Source organism: Myxine glutinosa, chromosome 5 (genome assembly GCF_964187855.1).
Source record: "Myxine glutinosa chromosome 5, kmMyxGlut1.1, whole genome shotgun sequence".
Lineage (NCBI taxonomy): Eukaryota > Metazoa > Chordata > Myxini > Myxiniformes > Myxinidae > Myxine > Myxine glutinosa.
The window spans coordinates 30,710,112-30,730,921 of record NC_136265.1 but is presented as its reverse complement, the minus strand read 5'-3'; the positions used below and the strand labels follow the sequence as shown (position 1 = coordinate 30,730,921).

At 41.8% G+C, this 20,810-nt stretch overlaps 1 protein-coding gene across 4 annotated transcripts in view; it reads left to right on the top strand.

Moving 5' to 3' along the window:
- Nucleotides 1-19,830, top strand: part of LOC137427755 (uncharacterized) — a 33,966-nt gene extending 14,136 nt beyond the window's left edge. The window contains exons 3-7 of one of the 4 annotated variants that reach the window (XM_078777817.1): nucleotides 268-324; nucleotides 436-492; nucleotides 655-762; nucleotides 7,210-7,383; nucleotides 17,656-19,830. In XM_078777817.1, coding sequence (XP_078633943.1) covers nucleotides 268-324; nucleotides 436-492; nucleotides 655-762; nucleotides 7,210-7,376 — 389 coding nt within the window. In that variant the 3' untranslated portion in view covers nucleotides 7,377-7,383; nucleotides 17,656-19,830. Of the gene's footprint in view, nucleotides 1-267; nucleotides 325-435; nucleotides 493-654; nucleotides 763-4,411; nucleotides 4,518-7,209; nucleotides 7,412-17,655 lie in introns of all 4 variants that reach the window. The other 3 variants (XM_078777815.1, XM_078777814.1, XM_068117468.2) reach the window with 3 other exon arrangements.
- The last annotated feature ends 980 nt before the right edge of the window (nucleotides 19,831-20,810 follow it).

The window sequence follows — 20,810 nt, the reverse complement described above, 5'->3', positions numbered from 1 at the left end:
AGCCACCAGTCTGGCTATGTACAATGCCTATTGACGCTGCTTTCTGTGATGATCAATAAAGCCTCCATCTCCTAAACTGCCGCTCACCGTCTTGTTGCCGAGTATAAGGTTGATGCAGAAGGCTGCTTCAGCAGAGCTAAACTTCCGGATTAAAAAACCCCGATCTTTAAAGTCATTATTTTGTAAAATTAAGGTATAAAGTGGATCGCTGTGTGGGGTATCGTGTCCTACGAACTCTAGTTTAAAACGGGTTTTGTTTCTCTGCAGATCCTATAGTGGTGGTGAAGGTGGAACCTGAACCTCCAGGTGGTTTCCCCTCACCAGGTAAGAATCCATAATAACATTGTACAAGTTGAAGATGACGATACTGGATGATGGGAATGGCGGGATCGGTTGTGTTGAGTTTGGTTTCAGACTCGATTTATCTTGTTGTAGATTTAAATGAGGACGTGAGGGTGAAACTTGAACTTGGGGAGAATTGTTCTTCACAAGGCAAGTTCAGAACGACATTTAAACATTTATTCGTTTAATTTAAATTAAGTTTTCAATTTCTTATTTGTTATTTTATAATAGAGAAAACGATTTAAATTCCCACAAGATGTACTCGGTATTTAAAATCCTCCATCGCCGTGACATCATTCCATTTCTCCACAGATGAAACGGGTCAAGTGATACCCGGAGGCTTCCATTGCAATCTTCCTCCGATGTTTAACGTCACTCTTGTGAAGGAAGAGCCGTGTGAAGATTACTTCATAACAGAAGGTGAGCAATGAAGGAAACTCCAAATCATTCCCAAGTGTTTTTAACCGAATGAATCTTTTAAAACACATTCCCTTTTTTGTATTTAATTTTGCCTAAATCAATGTAGAAGTGTAAAGCCTTTTAATATCTGTACAGGTACAAAACAGCCTCAGGAGGTAAATACTTCTACGCTCGATAAAGACAACTCGTTTGGAAACACTCTTAGCAACACCAGAAATTTCAACGTTTTTGTGAAGCTCAATTGATCGAGCTTTTTATACTTGTAGTTACAACAACAACAACAACAACAACAACAAGCATTTTAAAAGCCATTTTCCCTGCTAGAGCGGGGGTTAGCCTTGCGGTCCCCATGACAATCGTCTCCATTTTGCCCTATTTTCTGCATCTCCCCTTGTTTAACCCGCTTTCCCACATTTCTTCTTCCACCATCTTTAGCCAAGTCTTTCTCAGTCTTCCCCGTCCTCTACCTTCTTCTACATTCATTTCCATCACTCTTCTCAACCAGTCACTTTCATCCTTCCTCAACACATGACCAAACCAGGTAAACCTGTTTCTCTTCACAGCATCCATCACAGGCTCTATTCCCATCATCTTTAGCAATTCATCATTTGTCTTCCTCTCTCTCAACGATACTCCGCACATCCACCGAACCATTCGCATTTCCACCCTTTCCAGCCTTCGTTGCAGCTCTACGTTCATTACCAATGTCTTGCTCCCATAAATCATAACCTTTCTCACACATGAAGCATACACCTTTCCCTTCAGCTTCAAAGACACTCCCCTCCTCGTCATCACGCCACTCAGTTCCCGAAACTTCTTCCATGCACATCTCACTCCAGCAACCGTTGCTGGGTCTGATCCACCTTCTTCATTCAGCATGTCTCCTAGGTAACAAAATATTTTCACACCTTCCAGCTTCACGCTGTCTCCAAGATCCAACTCAACATTTCCTCCATCTGCAGCTCCCTCTGTGCACACCTTACATTTGAATGTAGCTGCCACACTGGTTAATGACCCTTTCAAACCACTACATTTTTGATGAACACACTCAGCGCACATTGTACATTGAATGTAGTTCACGCCGACACCCTTCCTGCACACAGCACACGGCCACTTCCCAATTCTTTCCACCTCACCACATGCTTTACCACTTGCCATCACCTTCGTCTTTCCGATATTCACCTTCAGACCTTTTGTCTCCATACATTCCTTCCACTTGTTCATCTTTTCCTTCAGTCCATCCATACTTTCTGCAATGAGCACCAGATCATCTGCATACAACAACTCCCATGGTAAACCCTCCTGTACGTTCCGAGCCAGCACTTCCATCACAGCTACAAATAGTGGTGGACTTAGTATCGACCCCTGATGCACTCCCACCTTCACCTCAAACTCACCACTGTTCCCATCCTTCGTCCTTACAGCTGTGCACGCTCTCTCGTACATTGCCATCACTACTCTGATCAACCATTCCTCCACTCCTAACTTCCTCAATGCCCATGTCACTACTTTGTGTGGAACCCTATCGAATGCTTTCTCCAGATCAACAAACCCAAGAAACAACTTCTTCCTCTTCTCCATGTACTTGTCCTGCAACTGCCTTACAATAAAAAGCACGTCTGTCATTCCTCTTCCTGGCATAAATCCAAACTGCATTTCGTCGATCTTCACTTTCTTCCTTATCCTCCTCTCCAACACCCTTTCCAATACCTTCATTCCATGCTCCAATAAATTTATCGCTCGATACAAGCCACAGTCCAGAGGGTCACCTTTCCCCTTGTTTCGAGGGACGAGGGTACTCAGTTCCCAATCCATGGGAATGCGGCCTTCTTTCACCACCAGATTACAGATCTCTGTCATTCTCTTCACACCCCAACTTCCTGCTGCCTTCAACATATCTCCCTCAACTCCCGTCGGCCCTCCCGCTTTTCGACTTTTCATTGCTTTTATCGCTTCCTCAACTTCCTTCTCAGTTATCTTCTCTGCCGGTCCTAAAACTGGGTTTCTCTCTATGTTGCCATCCCATTCATTCTCTACATTCAACAGCATTTCCATATATCTCTTCCATCTTCCTTTAATTCCATCTGGGTCCACAACGATTTGTCCCACTTCATCCTTCAAGCAACTCACCCCCATCACATCACACCTCTCTTTCGCTATCTGCTTTGCAATCCTGAATGCCGCTCTCTGACCCTCTTCCGTACCCAAGCGTTCTCCGAACATTTTCCTACATGCCTCCTGCACCTTTGCTACCTCTTTCTTTGCAGCCTTCTTGGCTGCCTTATAACTTTCATGCTCTGCCTTTTCTGCCCCCGTACCCTTCGCCTTCCGCCACTCCTTGAACTTCTCCCTCTTCTCGTCAATCCTCTTTCCAACTTCATCATCCCACCACCATGTTTCCGAGTGCCTCGGTGGTCCTTTCGTCCATCCACATACCTCACCAACGGCTCCCAACAGACCGACCTGCGGAGCTTTCCAATCATCATTTTCACCATCAACCTTTCACTCACTCTAGTCACACTCACCACACTGTCTACACTCCTCAGAAGACAGGACACCAACACCATGCACGCCTTCCGGGCACCCTTGCCACACAAACTTGTATTTCTGTCCCTGCCTACCCTTCACCATTCTCACACCACTTCCCTTCCATCTCGTCTCCTGCACACTACATGTCCACTCTTATTTTGCCCAATACTTCCACAACTTCTCCTGATCTCCCTGTCATTGTCCCTACATTCCATGTCCCAAACCTCAGAAACCGATCTCCCCGTGGGGCATCAGACGTTTCGTTGTCATAAATGGAGTGATTTCCACCCTTGCTTCGATCGGGTTCCCCACCTTGAGTTTTGATGAGAGGGAGTGACGACCCCTACGGGGTACTTCGGGCTGTACCCTGCCCATATGTAGTTGTAATTGTCGTGGTTCCCTTTTTGAGGCAATGTTTTATGGCCGGATGCCCTTCCTGACACCAACCCTTTTAGTCGCCTCTTACGACACACAGGGATACGGTGTACCTATTCTAAACCGGGGTGCACACCAGGTACAAAGCATTCGGATGTTGATGGCTATTTGTCTGAACTGGCAGTGAGCAATGTTTGTTTGTTTATTTACTTATTTGGTTAATTTAAAATAATAAAGAAAGTAGTGTTGTGCAAATGGCTCCATAGATCCTAAGGAAATCCTCCTAAGAGATGGCTCTGCTCCGCAAAGCACATAACGTCTGAAAGAGTTCTTGAGGATGCTAAGCAGCAATATGCTGCTTCTGTACCCGATTCCATGGCGACTCAGCAGCTTGGCTCTCAGGACTTTTGGCGGATTGCCGACAGTGTACTCGACCTCAATAAATCTTCTATACCTGAGGTTGTTACTTCACCTCTGGATAAGGCTGACCTCTTTCTAAATCGCTTTATTTTTTATTCTAACCTCATTGATCAGGGATACCCTCTTCCTGATTTTCCTTCTCATCCAAACTCTAATATCCCTGTTCCATTTATCACTCCTAAGAAGGCTGCCAGAATTATTTGTACCCCAGATGCCTCAAAAGCAACTGGTCCTGATGGAGTCCCTGTGATTGCATTGAAGATGTGTTGTCCCGAACTGTCACCGATTCTTGCCAAGCTATTCAACATGTGCTTGTCTGTTTCAGTGTTTCCTTCATCATGGAAAGTGGCTTCTGTTCCTGTTATCAAGGGTGCGGGTGAGCATTCTGAACCAAGTAACTATCGCCCCATCAGCCTTCTTCCTGTAATAAGGTATTTGAATGCTTCATCAATGAACAACTTCTCAGCATCTGGAGGACAATGAACTTCTCACTGACTGCCAGTATGGCTTTCGCTATTCTCGCTCTACTGGTGATCTGCTATCCTTAATTACAGATCATTTCAACAGGGCATTGGAGCTCAAAGGTGAAGCTCGACTACTTGCTTTGGATATCTCAAAAGCCTTTGATAACATTTGGCACAGGGGTCTGCTCCACAAGCTTCAGTCATATGGTGTATCTGGAGTGATGCATTCAATCATCTCAGCTTTCCTTACAAATCGCAAGATGAAGCTGGTACTTGAGGGTCAATCTTCTCCATCTTCTATCCTTGGTCCCATTCTGTTCCTTGTTTATAATCGATGATCTTCCTGATAATTTGTCTCAACTAGCCATGTATATACTGATGACTCCTCACTTGACTCCTCACTTTACTGCACATCTGCTGATTCACTCAACATGACTCGTTATAAGGTTGGAGTTTCACTGTACAATGATTTGGAGAATACGTTGAAGTGGAGGCACGACTGGCTGGTACCCTTCGATGCAAAGAAAACGAAATCGTTGTCCATATCTCGCTATAGAAACAGGTCTTTCCCTTCTGTGTACATGGGGTCTTCAACCTCAACAGAATTATGAGCTTCGTCTTCTTGGTCTGGACGTGTCTTCTAACCTCCGTTGGGATAAGTACATTTCTGGTGTTGCTAAGAGTGTTTCCAAACGAGTTGTCTTTATCGAGCGCAGAGGTATTTACCTCCTGAGGCTGTTTTGTACCTGTATAAGGCAACTATACGTCCCCTCATGGAGTTGCCACATTTGCCACATTTGGGCTCGAGCACCAGCCTGCAACTTACAGTCACGTGAAAAATTAAGTACACCCCATGTAAAGTTTTGACTTTTTCAACATATTTCAACATACCGCTATTTGATCTTCATTTCAACAATATTGATAGATAAACGTGATAGAATATAACAAATATCATGAAACATTTACATTTTGTAGTCCATTGTATAATTTAAATAAACATAAATGCAAATTTCGCATGTGGAAAAAGCAAGTACACCCTGACATTTATCACTACTTCAAATACATAAAATTAGAATTAGGTGCACCAGCTCAGGTGCAAATGATGAGAACATCGTTAGAGAGGATCTTGGAGGAACCTGTCTTATTTAAACCTCAGACATTTAGTTTGGTTTGCTCTTTGTTGTTGACTTTGTTGTTTGTTGTTGTTGTTGTTGTTGTGTTTGTTGTTGAAGTGTGCGGCGTCACCATGCCTAGATCAAAAGAGCTCTCTGAGGCCTTCAGAAAGAAGGTTATAGATGCCTACGAGTCTGGAAAGGGATTTAAAAAGATCTCCAAACAATTTGAAATCAACCATTCGACTGTCCGGAAGATAATCTACAAGTGGAGAAGATTCCAAACAACTGCCAATTTGTTCAGGCCAGGCCGCCCCAGCAAGTTCAGCCCGAGAGCAGACCGCAAGATGCTGAAAGAAGTCTAGAAGAACCCCAGAATGTCATCACGGGACCTACAGGTAGCTCTTGCCACTGTTGATGTCAAAGTGCACGAGTCTACCATTAGAAAGAGGCTGCACAAATTTGATCTACATGGGAGGTGTGTCAGGAGGAAACCTTTGCTGTCCAGAAAGAACATCAGGGCAAGACTAAAGTTTGCCAATGAACACCTTGGCAAAGACCAGCACTTCTGGAACAATGTGCTCTCGACAGATGAGTCAAAGGTGGAGCTATTTGGCCACAGTACCAGAAGACATGTTTTGTGAAAACCAAAGAGCATTTGACCACAAGAACCTGATACCAACTGTAAAGCATGGTGGTGGAAATATTATGGTTGGGGTAGCTTTGCTGCATCAGGGCCTGGGCAGCTCACCATCATAGAAGCCACTATTGATTCTTCATTGTACCAGAGGGTGCTTGAGGATAATGTGAGGCCATCTGTCGGAGAAGTTGAAGCTCAACCGAAGGTGGACCTTGCAACATGACAATGACCCTAAACATACCAGTAAATCCACCAAGGAATGGCTGAAAATAAAGAAATGGAGGGTTCTGGAATGGCCAAGTCAAAGCCCGGATCTAAATCCCATCGAGATGTTGTGGGGGGATTTGAAACGAGCTGTGCATGCAAGAAACCCCTCAAACATCGCACAGCTAAAAGAATTCTGCATGGAGGAGTGGACAAAAATTTCTCAGTCGATGTCAGAGACTGGTAGACAGTTATAAGAAACACCTACTTGAGGTTGTTTCTGCCAAAGGGGGCAATACCACCTATTATAGCCAAGGGTGTACTTACTTTTTCCACATGCGAAATTTGCATTTATGTTTATTTAAATTATACAATGGACTACAAAATGTAAATGTTTCATGATATTTGTTATATTATATCACCTTTATCTATCAATATTGTTGAAATGAAGATCAAATAGATGTATGTTGAAATATGTTGAAAAAGTCAAAACTTTACATGGGGTTGTAATTACTTTTTCACGTGACTGTATCTTTACTTGATAGGCTCCAGAAACACATTGTCAACCTGATTGGTGTGGAGATGGGTTCATCTCTTCAACCACTCTCTCACCATAGGTCAGTTGCCACTCTTGGTTTGTTCTACAGATATTTTCATGGCAAATGTTTTGCTGGACTTTCTAACTTGGTTCCTCCCATACAAGGACGCAAGACTCTGTTTGCCATCTCTGCACACCCATACACTATGGCTGACCCAAGATGCAGAACGAAAGGCTATGCAGATAGTTTTATCTCTCGTGCTGGCTGTTTTGCTCTGGAATTCACTACCTGTAACGTGCTTCCCATTATCCGACGATCTACTCAGCTTTAAGAGGAATGTCAATTCCTACTTCCTATATCTTTGAGGTTTCATCACATTTTACCTGACTTTTGCTACTTCTGGTGTCTTGGATGTTTTGTTGTTATTTCTTTCTTTTTTTTATTTCGTTTTGTTTTATCCTCACCTTGCCTTACCTCGAGTGGCTTTTGTAATGCCGATTGCTTATCTCATTCCTCTTCAACCCTGAAATCCAAACTGAACATCTATATAGTTCTGCACCTTCCCATCCACTCTTTGTTACAAATGCCAACACAACTTTTGATGCACAGACAATCAGATGAATTGTATGAAAGTCGGAACATCGTCATGCCTTTGGCTTCTTTCTTAGAGTGATCATTAGGGTCTGCATGAAGTCTTCTGACCATTCTCTTGATTCGGCTGAGGCCAAGTGAAGCGAGGTCGAGGCCATTTGTTCCTGATACGTTAAACACCCTGGAACCCATGCATACAGAAAATGGTCTTTTTGCATTTTCCATTTAAACATGTTACTTTATTTAAGAATCTTCCATGGGTAGGCACTCCTATATTGAAAGTTTTGTGTCACCACCCCCCACCAATCCAATCCAATGGTCAGCTCTCCAAGTTCTTCCGCGTTGTGTTCGCATAGCGTACTCACGTGATTATATTTGCTCTGCATTTTTCACGTTTCTGCATTTTTTTTGCTTTTTCATTATTATTTTTTTCTTTCATTTTGCTCTTTACTATGGCCCCTAAGCATGCATTGAGTTTTTGTGTTAAAGATGACAAGAAGGTGAAAAGGGCAAAGAAGGTAATGACCTTAAAAGGTAAAATTTAAATGCTTAATAGGCTTAATAGGAGAATGGAGCGGAGCATCAGTGGGACGCATTATGGGGTAAACAAATCCTCGATTTGTACAATGAAAAAGCGTGAGGCTATGATAAGGGAAAGTGTTGCTGGTGGCACATCGAAAAGTGCAAAAGTATCTTGTCTAGAACGACCATAATCTTGAAGAAATGGAAAAACCTCTAAATATATGGATGGAAGACCAGGCCCAGAAAAAGTACATTTAAATACCGATATTATTCATGAGAAGGCCAAGCGGCTGTTCAAGCACGTTGTGGAAAGTTTTGGGGAGGGAAGTGTGTTGGCTGGTTTGAGAACTTGGAAAAAAGGTACAGCCTGCACAACATAAAACTTACAGGGGAATCAGCCTCAGCAGATCAACAGGCCACTGCACTGTATCCTGAAGAATTGAAGAAGTTGGTGGAGAAGTTTATGGAGAACTTAGTGGAGAACTTACCGGAGCAGGTATTCAACGTGGAAGAGATTGCCCCTTTTTTTTGGAAACTCACGGCTAATAGAACCTTCATTTCTAAGGCTGAGAAGTCTGCTCCAGGATTCAAGGCAGCAAAGGACAGGCTGACCTTTCTCCTTTGCAGAATGCTTCAGGAGACTGCTTCATCAAGCCGATGCTCCTCTTCCAATCTCTAAACCCTGTGCTCTGAAGGGAAAGAATAAGAACCACCTCCTTGTAATTTGGAGGTCTAATCACAAGGCATGTAGGTCACTTCTATAATCTATATTGACTCGTTTAACAACCGCGTTGTCAATGAGGTGGAGCAGTACCTGCCCAAAAAATATCTGGCCTTCAAGGTGCAACTCATCCTTGACAACACACTCTGTTAACCCTGAGGGACTCCAATCTAACCATCCCAATGTTGAAGTGGTATTCCTCCCTCCCAACATGTCACTTCTTCAGCCCATGGTCCAGGGTGTAATATCTATGTTCAAGGGTTATTACACATACCACACTTTCAGCCACATCTTGGATGCAATGAAGAAGGATGAGACAGTAACAGTAGTGGAGTGCTGTTTATAGCTACAGTGTCATCCAAGACTCCATGGATGAGGGGAAGCCGTCAACGCTCGACACTTGCTGGGGTAAACTTGAGGGAGGCAGTGAATTATTTAAAGGCTCCCCTTCAGTTGATGCTGAGATGAAGTGCATTGTGCAGATTGCGTGAGAATTGCCGGGCAAGGGGCTGACCGGCATGCAGTCTAATGCTGTTGAGGAGTATTTGATAGGAAACTAGAACGGCACTCGGTAGAGCACATCCCTCCGCCAGGCTGAGCAGTTTATGTTTTGTATCCCACTGATAGGCCAGATCTGGATTCGGACCAACATCAAAATCTAATCGGCTTGTTCAACTCATCCACCACGTTTTGTAATAAGTCATCCACAACTTTTGAGATATCGTGCTATATATCGTTCTTGGCACCATCACTCACTCGTGAAGAATCACTTAAATTAAAAATTCTCGTATCCGGATCCGCATTCGGATCTTTTCCAAAACTGAAACAATTCTTTCTTGTCACACCCCCAACACAACATGTCCACCAAGTTTTGTCCGAATCTGTCCAAAACTTTTTGAGATATTGTGCTATACATCGATTTTACCCTATCTCTCAATGGTAAAGAATCACTTTAAAATTCTCAGATCCAGATCCAGATCATCACCAAAATCTAATAATTTCATCCTTGTCACAAACCAAAGCTCTCCATCAAATTTCGTCCGAATCCGTCCTCAACTTTTTGAGATATCCTGTAAACAGACAGACGGGTGAAAACATAACCTCCATCCACCTTTGGTGGCAGAGGTAAATTTGAGGTATATTGGCCAAAATCATTTGTGGATCAATAATTGCACAGATGACCAGGTGTGGGGTGCAACTTTGATTTCTTATTTTTGTTACCCCATACACGCCAAGCGAAAAGCAGGGTTAAGCAATTGGTTCACTTCTGTCTATACATCCATCCTTCGACAAACGTTACTTTATGATCAAGAAACAACTTATTAAAATCGAATGTTATAGGTTGAACACGAATCGGAACATGACGAAGAAAAGTTTGCCGTTTTGCTGTACTTTTGCTCTGAATTTGTCCCGATCGCATTTGCGCAGAGAGGAGTGAGATTAATTTTTTTTATACTCTGTCTGCCTGCCTGGCAGTGAAACAAAATTGAAATAATTCCAAACAGCTCCCTGTTTTTAAGGAGGTCATAAAGGACATAAACAACAGGCATGAAGAACTAATGTAACGTGTTGGGTTAGGTGGTGTATAAAACTATCTACAATGATAAATGGTTTTTTTTTTCTGTGACCTTTAAAGTCTCTTTTATTTCAAACTAGCGAAGTACCCGTGCTATGCACGTGTTATGCACGGGTGGGAAGCCAAAAGCGAACATACAATGCGGAAACTGTGAATGCTAAACCTAAACCAATAAATTCCACATTCCTGTGCCACCTTCAGTCAAACGTCAGGCATTGACAGCAGGTTAGTGAAGGACTTGAACAAAAATGTACCCAGTCTGAATGGTTCTACACCCAATCAATGGCGAATCTGCATATGGTGAATCCGCAAATGACACAGCTAGAAGGTAGAAACCATCACGTCATTTCCTCATTCATATTTAACCTCAATATCTCTATTTTCATTCCAAACAGCATCATTCCAATCAAACATTAATATTAAAACAAAATGCAGTGTTAAATCACGATTGTATTGAAATATTAACAAACCAGCCCATTGTCGTCATCTGTTCACTTCCGGATTCGGGGTAGGTTTGTATGGAGTCATTTTCGAAATCATAATTTTATTGAGGAATTTATGAAATCTCCTACCTACCTTACAACATCTGCTGGGACCCCAAAACGTTGGGAGTAGTTTGGGGACGGTCTGACAGACAGACAGACAGACACTTCTGTTTTATAATATAAATGAATTATATGCTTAAACACTGGAACACAAATTGCCTTTTTAACACTTTCAAATCCCTTTCGTTTAGCAATACCTGGACATGTTAAATAACGTGGTGTATAAGACATTATCAACGGCGCTAAACTTCCACCAGAATTTTTCGAATACAACCTTTGAAATCATTTCATTTTAATTGAATTATACAACTATGTGCGGTCAGGATAAACTCAAGGATAAACACTATTTCCTTTTCTTTTGTAATTATTTCATGAGCATTGTGTCACTATCTTAATTTTGTGTGTACATCTATGGATGATAAAGGCACTATATTTTCCTTTTTCTGTAAGATGAATCTACTGATCTTGTACTGCTAAATGTTGTAAAAATAGTAGGAGACCAGCCTGTAGGTCCCGTGACCAAATTCTGGGAACAAAGGTTTGAAAGTGTTTTTGTGTTCCCTGATGAATACCGAACAATTTTGACTTGGGCTGCCCCCTTGAAAATGTCAGGCATTTCCGGGAAGGGTCAACAAAGGTCAAACAGGGGTCAAAATTCAAATATATTCCAATCGTGTCGATATGCATATCAAATTACTCGTCTAGTCATGAGGATTCCAAAAATGTATAGTTTGTTATACCTCTGACCTTAAATGAGGGCGCTATGGTCAAAAACGTCGAAAGGTCAACGCACTTTTGACTGGCGGTCAAATTCACCAACACAGTTAACATTGTCCGATTCTAATGATTTTAGTGTCTAATAATATGTTTTCTGACATGGCAAATTCAAATAAGCAACTTTTAAAAGTAAAGGTGGTTGCCATAACCTTGAAATTTCAAAATGGCTGCTAAAAGGTTAACATAAATTAGCCAAAAACAACAATTTTTTTCCCAAACCCATGGATAAGAAATTATTAAATGTTTGTCACCGAAACGTCACGAACAATTGAAACACTCCATTTTTAAAACAAAATAATGATTTTTAATTATGTGTATCATTTTTCTTTAGAGCACATGTTTGATATAATATTGTGTACCATATAAAGTGTATAGGTAAATGATGATGATGGGCTGTGAATATCTGGTAGTCATTTGTTCTGTTTCATGACGTCCACATACTAGTAATTTTTACAAACATTTCTTCTGTGTATTGATGTAAAGTAAATATGATTAGGATCCCCATAGGATCAAGACTAACATCTGCTCTGTATTTTTATATTTTAGATCTTCTGGGAACAATGTCAGCACCAAAGTCAACACCAGTACTGAAGCCTCAACCAAACAGAAAAAGAAAACGAGAGGAAATATCTGGACTATGTATTTTGTGTAATGAACAATGCGATGAAGATAAAAGCAACATTTCTCCTGAAGCATGGGAACGCATGAAGGGCAAAGCACAAGATTGGAAAGGGTTGCATAAATTTGGAACTGTTTATGATTCAGTCAATTGGGATGCAGGACCGAATGGTGTCTATTTTCATAAGGCATGCAGGACTGCATTGGCAGCTCAACGTGGACTTCAACAAGCATTAAGAAAAAGAGATCAAGAACAGAAACAACAAACAGTGGACACACAAGAAACGCATGCAAAAGACCAGCAGCAAGCTGGACGATCTTCACGTAGCACAGGTCTCCTTCATGAAAAGAATCTGTGCATTTGGTGTATGAAACCAGAAGACTTGAAAAATTCCAAAACATTATGTATTATCCAACAGTTGAATGCGTGGAACACCTTCAAGTCACATACAATACACTTGGAAGATGACCAGATGAGAGAAAGAATTTTAACTGTCATAGATTCTACCCCTGATCCCTTTGCGTCAGAAATACGCTATCATCGTTCCTGCTGGATGAAGTATGTGAAGCCTCACTACAAACATTCTGATTCATCTGGTGACCGAATGCACTTACAGAACGTGCGACTTACAGAGGTTAGACAGATGTTTTTTAGGCATGTCCGTACAGTTGTGCTGGAGATGAATGAGCCAAGAACATTACAGGGTCTTCTGGTTGATTATAACCAAATGAGTGCAAACTTTGGTTTTGAAACTGTGATGAAAACCAGCACTATAAAACAAATGCTTCAAAATGAATTCAAAGACAACATTGGATTCCATGATAGTTTCCACAAGAACCAGAGCACAATTGTCTATGATGCATCTGCTGGTGGAAGTTACATTGAAGCAGCCATTTATTCTTGGGGAATAAGTGATGAACAGTTACTAAACAATGTTGCAAGGCGTCTGAGAAAGAAGTTTACAGAAGAAGTGGGTTTATCTTGGCCTCTCCGTGTTGATGAGCTTGAAAATATTGAAGAACCCCATGAACTTTTGCGCCAACTTTTGACATGGCTCAAGGATCCTGATTCCAATGACTTTACTGAAGCATGTCATGATCCACAAATTGCTGCTTTGGCATCCCTCTTGTTTTCGTTCATCACCGGCAAACGCACATCCTTCCAAACAAAGTTATCAGTGACTCTTCATGGATTAACTCGGAGTCGTGAAATCATTGACATCTTGAAAAAATGTGCTCTTGGAATAAGTTACAAAGATGTTCTTGCTCTGTATGAAGCTTGGGCCATGGATGATATCAAAGCAAATGTTGCTTGTCCTGACGAGTTAGCAGATGGTTTTCCAGGAACAGGTATCCTAGATAACGATGACCTCAAAGATGATACATTGACAGGGGCCGATACATCTCACCGGACCAATGTTATGTTTGTACGACCTGATGATGTTACATCAATGGACTCAGAGGAGGGTCGTCCTATACTTCAATTGACCAAGTCTGAAGATTTGAAAGATTTAAGTACTTTACAACACAAGATTCATCCTTACAAAACAGTCAAACGTGGCCAGCCAGCAGTTCGTCAGGAAATTGATATCTCACTTCAAACAAGTGATGAGCAAAGAAAGCGAGGTGTTATGCACGTGTTGGCCCGTCTGGATATTGCAGGGAAGAACATACCAGCTGATGAACAGAAAGTTGGAAGTTTCACTGGGTTCCAGGCTAATATCCATGAGTATGTGGTGAAAAGTACAGCATACTATTTTCTGACATTTCCAAAGCCACCTCAGAAGTCAGTGGTTCACGAGGTTATGTGTCGCATGGTCACCGCAGCCGAGTGCAAGTCAATGCCATTTATTCAGCTGGTAGGCGACCAACCAGTCTATGCCCTTATTGTCCAGCTGAAAAATGAGAATCCTGAGAAATTTCAACTTATCCTTCCATTCTTGGGTCCATTCCATGCTCACATTTCCTTCATATTGGCGATAAACAAGCGGTTCCATGGCTCAGGTTTATCTGAAATTCTTGTGGCAGCCGATATAATTTCAGAAGGATCAGTTGACCAAGCACTTCGTGGTAAACACTACAACAGAGGCATAAGGTGCCTTTCACTTATGTATGAGGTGCTCATTCGCAGGATTATTTTTCGCGGGGTCAGCGAGGGACTGAAGCTATCATCGGAGCTCAAATCAAAGTTGGAAGTTCTTAGAAGTCCACCCAATAGCTCAAAAGAACAATTACAGGCCATCGCAGATGATTTCCTGATGGATGCAGAGTTCAAGTCCTTTGTAGAAAGAGCATTTGAGAGTGTTGGGAAATCAGACAGCCCTATGGCAAGGTTCTGGTTGAGCTTTATGGAAATGGTTGAAATACTGATCATGAACATATACGCCCTGAGGACACAGGATTGGGATTCATTCAAAGTATCCCTCCGAATGATGATGCCATGGCTGCGGATATACGACAATGATAAATACAGCAGATGGCTTGTAGAATTCTGGCTTGAGATTAGCAGTCTCCCCGAAGAAAAAGAGAGGTACATGCGAGATGGCCTATTCGCGCAATCAATGACCGGGAAACCGTACTCGTGCTTACCCCTGGATCTCTGGATAGAAATGACCATGAATAAAGGGTTGAAGATGAAAGCAGGTTGGAAGCGCATTTAAAAAAATGAAAAGATGTTGTTGACTCACACAAGAACCGTCAACTCTGTGAATAGAGTTAGAAGTTCACTACATGCATTGGCAAACCTCACCAAATCATCTGAAGGTCACAGAGAGAACTCCACAACGAGGTTGTTGCTGGATGAGCACGGTGTACAAGATCTAGACAATTGCATCACGGAATTTGATTGTGACCCATTCGACCTTACACAGCCTATCTTGAGGTCGCTCCAGTCAGGAATGGTCGCATCAGATGCACTTGTCAAAGACTTTGACTCGGCACATGAGGATGGGGAGACTCTAATGCAATCATTCTTCAAAGAGCGCAAGTTCTCTGGTGATAAACAGTTTGATGCAACCATACACAGAAACAGCAGACACAGCTTCAGCAAACCACCAGTTATCAAAGACGCATCAAAACAGAAGGTCACAAAAACAGATGCTATGGAAAACAAAGCCATGGCCGAGATCATCACTTTGGCACAAGAGTTAGATGATGGTCTAGTGCTATCTGAAGTCATGGAATACCGCGTGACAGAAGAGTGTCTCCCCATCTTCAATGTAAATGGAACAATGCGCAAAGGGCAAAAATGTAAACTGGCACAAAAGTTCAACTTTATTGAACTGGAGTTCCGGGATAGATACATTGCACTAGTAGATATGGGGTTCATTTGGAGGCTATCAACCCCGTCTGCTGAGGATAGAGAGAAGCAAGACGAAAGTGCTTATACATGGGGCGATTATGCTGCTAAAATGTTTAACCTTGTTGTCCAACGCCATCCTACGGCTTCCCAGATAATATTTGTAAATGACCCATATGATCTACAACACAGCATCAAAGATAGTGAACATGAAAGGCGAACAGGTGAATTGCCTTTTGTTGGTGGGACCAGGAATATTTTCATCAAGAGAAATGATGAACTGCCATCCCCTAGGCACTTCAACAACATGTTCAAGTACCCAGGAAACAAAATTCGTCTGCAGCAATTTCTGAAGACTGAGTTCAAAACCCTGTTACTCCAACATCCAGATACCAGATTTATTTACTCTGTGAGGGAACGCTGTGGTGATTTGTCCACTGATGAGGAGGTAGTTGAGTTGACATGTCAGCATATGGAAGCAGACACCATTCTGTTGTACATATATTCCCAACTAAGAAAGTCGGGAGTAAAAGATGCCGTTGTCATTGATGCAGAAGACACAGATGTGTTGGTTTTAGTATCGTATGCGGCACATCAAATTGAAGGTATGCTAGGACTGAAAAGGAAGAAAAGCATAATTGATTGCGCAACACTCCTTGATAAGGATATTAGTGATATCATTATCCCATTTCACATCCACACTGGTGCAGATGCTATTTCCAGTTTCTATGGCCGTGGAAAACCATCAGTCTTTGACAGCACAATGACGTCAGAAGAGGCACGAGAGCTACTTAGAGGGCTTGGGAAATGTCTCCCAGTGACATCACAAACTCTTAAACAGCTAGAGCAGTATACCATCAAATACATATACAAGGATAAATCAAGCAAGACACTCGCAGAAGCTCGGGCCAAAAAGTGGGAGGGGATGAAGAGGAAATCGACTCTCAGGATTCCTCCTGATACAGATTCACATAATTTGAAGGTAACACGGGCCAACTATCAGGCATTCATCATGTTAAACTTTATGAATCCAGATGCTCCATCATCGCCCCTTCAGCATGGTTGGAGCTTGAGAGAGGGCAAATGTTTGCCAATACGGTATTCACAGCCGGCACTACCTCAACGTCTACGGGATGCCAGAACAAACCGCACTGTAGACTCTGACACAGATTCAGATACTAGTGATTGTAACAGTGATTCTGACTCTGATTCTGATGGATATGACACTGAGTAGGATGATGAGCTTCTTTTTTCTTTTCTTTTTTTTTTCTTTTTGTATACAAGATCGAGGCTCGAGGCTCATATCGAGGCTCCAAGCTGGGCAATAAAGCAAGATAAGCATCATTGGACAATGTGTTTAGAAATAACTGTGTTATTGTTGGCCAAGGATCCTGATTCAAGTCTTTCAGTAGCCCTTTTGCCAGCCATTTTGAAATTTCAAGGTTATGGCAACCACCTTTACTTTTAAAAGTTGCTTATTTGAATTTGCCATGTCAGAAAACATATTATTAGACACTAAAATCATTAGAATCGGACAATGTTAACTGTGTTGGTGAATTTGACCGCCAGTCAAAAGTGCGTTGACCTTTCGACGTTTTTGACCATAGCGCCCTCATTTAAGGTCGGAGGTATAACAAACTATACATTTTTGGAATCCTCATGACTAGACGAGTAATTTGATATGCATAGCGACACGATTGGAGTATATTTGAATTTTGACCCCTGTTTGACCTTTGTTGACCCTTCCTGGAAATGCCTGACATTTTCAAGGGGGCAGCCCAAGTCAAGATTGTTCGGTATTCATCAGGGAACACAAAAACACTTTCAAACCTTTGTTCCCAGAATTTGGTCACGGGACCTACAGGCTGGTCTCCTACTAAAAAGTAGCACTACTAAAAACACTACTAAAAAAAAGTGTTTCAAAAGAAAAGCCAATGTTTCTTTCTGCTCTTTACATTGCAGAAGCGGCCATAGAGCAACCTGGAGACTGGTATTCAAGTTCGTCTTGGTCTTTTTCAAGCAAGGATACTTCAGAAAGGGACATGTGCAACACTGAAATTAATCACATTGGTGAGAATATACATCACAGTGCTGTTATTGAAAAAGCCTTCACTACTTCATCTGCTATGAAGATCCGTGAGACCGCCCGTGATGATGAAAGGCTGTACAAGTGTTCTCTTCGTGAAACGTCCTTCTCAAATTTGTTTTCTATAAAGACACACAAGCTCGTTCACAGGCCACACAAGTGTTCCTTTTGTGAAAAGGCCTTCACGTCTTATTCTTATGTTAAGATACACGAGATGATTCACACTGGAAATAAGCCATACAATTGCGCTTTTTGTGAAAAAGCTTTCCGAACTTCAACCTCGAAAATAATACACGAGCGGATCCACAACGGCCTGAGTCCGTTCAAGTGTGTAGTTTGTGAAAAATGCTTTGCAAACCCTTACAACCTGAAAAGCCACGAAAACAGTCACAATGGAAACAAGCCACACGAGTGTGGGGTTTGTAAAATGTGTTTCACGACGGCGTATTATTTGAAGATACACGAGAAGATCCACACAGAGGAGAAGCCGCACAAGTGCAGTGTTTGTACGAAAGTCTTCACGACTCAGTTTGTATTAAAGCGACACGAAATGATTCACTTGAAAGACAAACCACACAAATGTTCAGTTTGTAAAAAATCCTTCACAAGTGCGTACGATCTGAATATTCACGTGATGATTCACACCGGTGAAAGGCCACACAAGTGTTCTATTTGCGAAAGGTGTTTTACGACTTCATATTATTTGAAGATGCACGAGAGAATCCATACGGGTGAAAAACCATACAAGTGCGCCGTTTGTATGAAAGCTTTCACGACTTCGTGTGTATTAAAGAGACACGAAATGACTCACTTGACAGAAAAGCCACACAAATGTTCAGCTTGTAAAAAATCCTTTGCGATTGCATACGATCTGAATATTCACATGATGATCCACACCGGTGAAAAGCCACACAAGTGTTCTCTTTGTGAACGAGCCTTCAGATACTCATCTCAACGAAATGCGCATGAGCTAAAACACACGAGTGTTCAAAAGCCGCACAAATGTTCATTTTGCAAAAAATCTTTCACATGTTCGTCCTACCTCAAGAAACACGAGATCATTCACAGCGGGGATATGCCATACAAATGTTCTGTATGTGAAAAATCCTTTGTAGCCTCAGCAAATCTAAAGAGACATGAAATGACTCACATGGCAGAAAAGCCACACAAATGTTCTGTTTGTCAAAAATCCTTCACAACTATATATGAATTGAATACTCACGTGATGGTTCACACCGGTGAAAGGCCACACAAGTGCTCTTTTTGTGAACGAGCCTTCATGTACATCTGTCAACGAAATGTGCACGAGGGTAGACATAGGAGTGTTGAAAAGCCACACAAATGTTCTGTTTGTCAAAGGTCCTTCATCGCCTTATTCAATCTAAAGAGACATGAAGTGATTCATTTGACAGAAAAGCCACACAAGTGTTCTTTTTGTCAAAGATCATTCGCTACGACATGGAAATTGAAGGTACATGAGAGGAGGATTCATGCCTGTGTTAAACCATACAAGTGTATTGCTTGTGACAAAGCCTTCAGATATCCTCGTCAACTAGATATGCATAAGAAGAAACATAAAGGTTAAAAGCCATGCAAAAATGTTTTTAACTTTCGGCACATCATATTTAAAGCAACATGAAAATATTCACAAGGATGGAGAGGCACACGGCTGTTCTCATTGGAAGAAGTGCTTCACATTATCATCTCGAACACGAGATGATTCATTTGGGAGGAAAACCACACGTGTTTTTGCAACGAAGCCTTGACATCTGTGTATAGCCTAAAGAAACATTAAATGATTTGTATCAGTGAAGATCCTTATTTGTGTTTGTGATAGGTTTTCACAACTTCATATTACTTAAAAATACATCATTTTAATCACATTGAGAAATCACCACCTCAGTTGCATCTCAAATCTGCAAATGAATCAAAGGATTAATGTAGAGTAAATTCCACTGCAAGCCAGTTATTAATGCAGCTGGAGACCTGGGGTAAATAATGCCAAATTGAATGATTGAACGCGTCAATAAAAGCTGATTGAAAAAGAAAAATGGATATCACAGCTTTTTTTTGTTGCTTGTATTCAAAATATTGGTAACGGAAAGAATGAGATGTTGGCATTGGGGTAACCAGTGGACAATGCAATTATTGAACAGGAAAAACAAGACTGGCAAACGCAAGATGGGAATGTGGAACTACGAAGGATAGCTTGAAAGATTGTTCATAGCTGTGGAAAGCCATTGTTGTAAGACTTGAGAAGACTGTGAACTGCTAGCTTAAAGCTGTTTACGGAAGTGAGATAAAACTGACCAAAGAAGATGGTTCCACAGGAGGGAGAAGAAAATTGAGGAAATTGGAGGGGGTGAGAAGTCATCTTTGATTTTGGAAGGCAAACAATTAGTCAGTTGTCTGTGAAATGTGTACACCCTGCAGGTGTCGGCATGTGTTGGATGGCTGAAAAGCAGATGGAGCAAGAAGAGAGGTGGGAGAGAAAATAAGAGGACAAATCCAGTTGTTGATGGGAGAGCAGTAGGCCTTGTGCTTCTACTTATTTGAGGGAGAGGTGAATCATGTTGAGATCTTTGGATTCCATAGCATCCAGGAGTGAAAGGTTTCAAGTGGAGGAACCAGCCCATCATGGAGAGCTGTACAACATAACATTGAGCTTTAGCCAAATGCCACACATCACTTCAACCATGCCACACACCGTAGTCGGCCAACTACTAACAGCCTGAATATAAGCATGACAGCTTATATTCAGGCTGTTAGTAGTTTTTCAAGTCAGCATTAATATTGAATCTGCCCAGGAGATGTTGTGGATGTTGGTGAGGCACCGAATTTTAATGAGACTGAACTTTGTTGCAGTAGTTTATCATGATGTTAGATTGAGGTCACATTTAAGACAATCCCTTTTGGAGAGGCAATTTAGGGATTGTGAGATGTTCCAAAATTGAACGAAATGTTCCAGGTGTCAGACCAGAGTAGGGGGGAAATGAGAATTCTGGAACACCCCCCTAATCGGGATTAAACC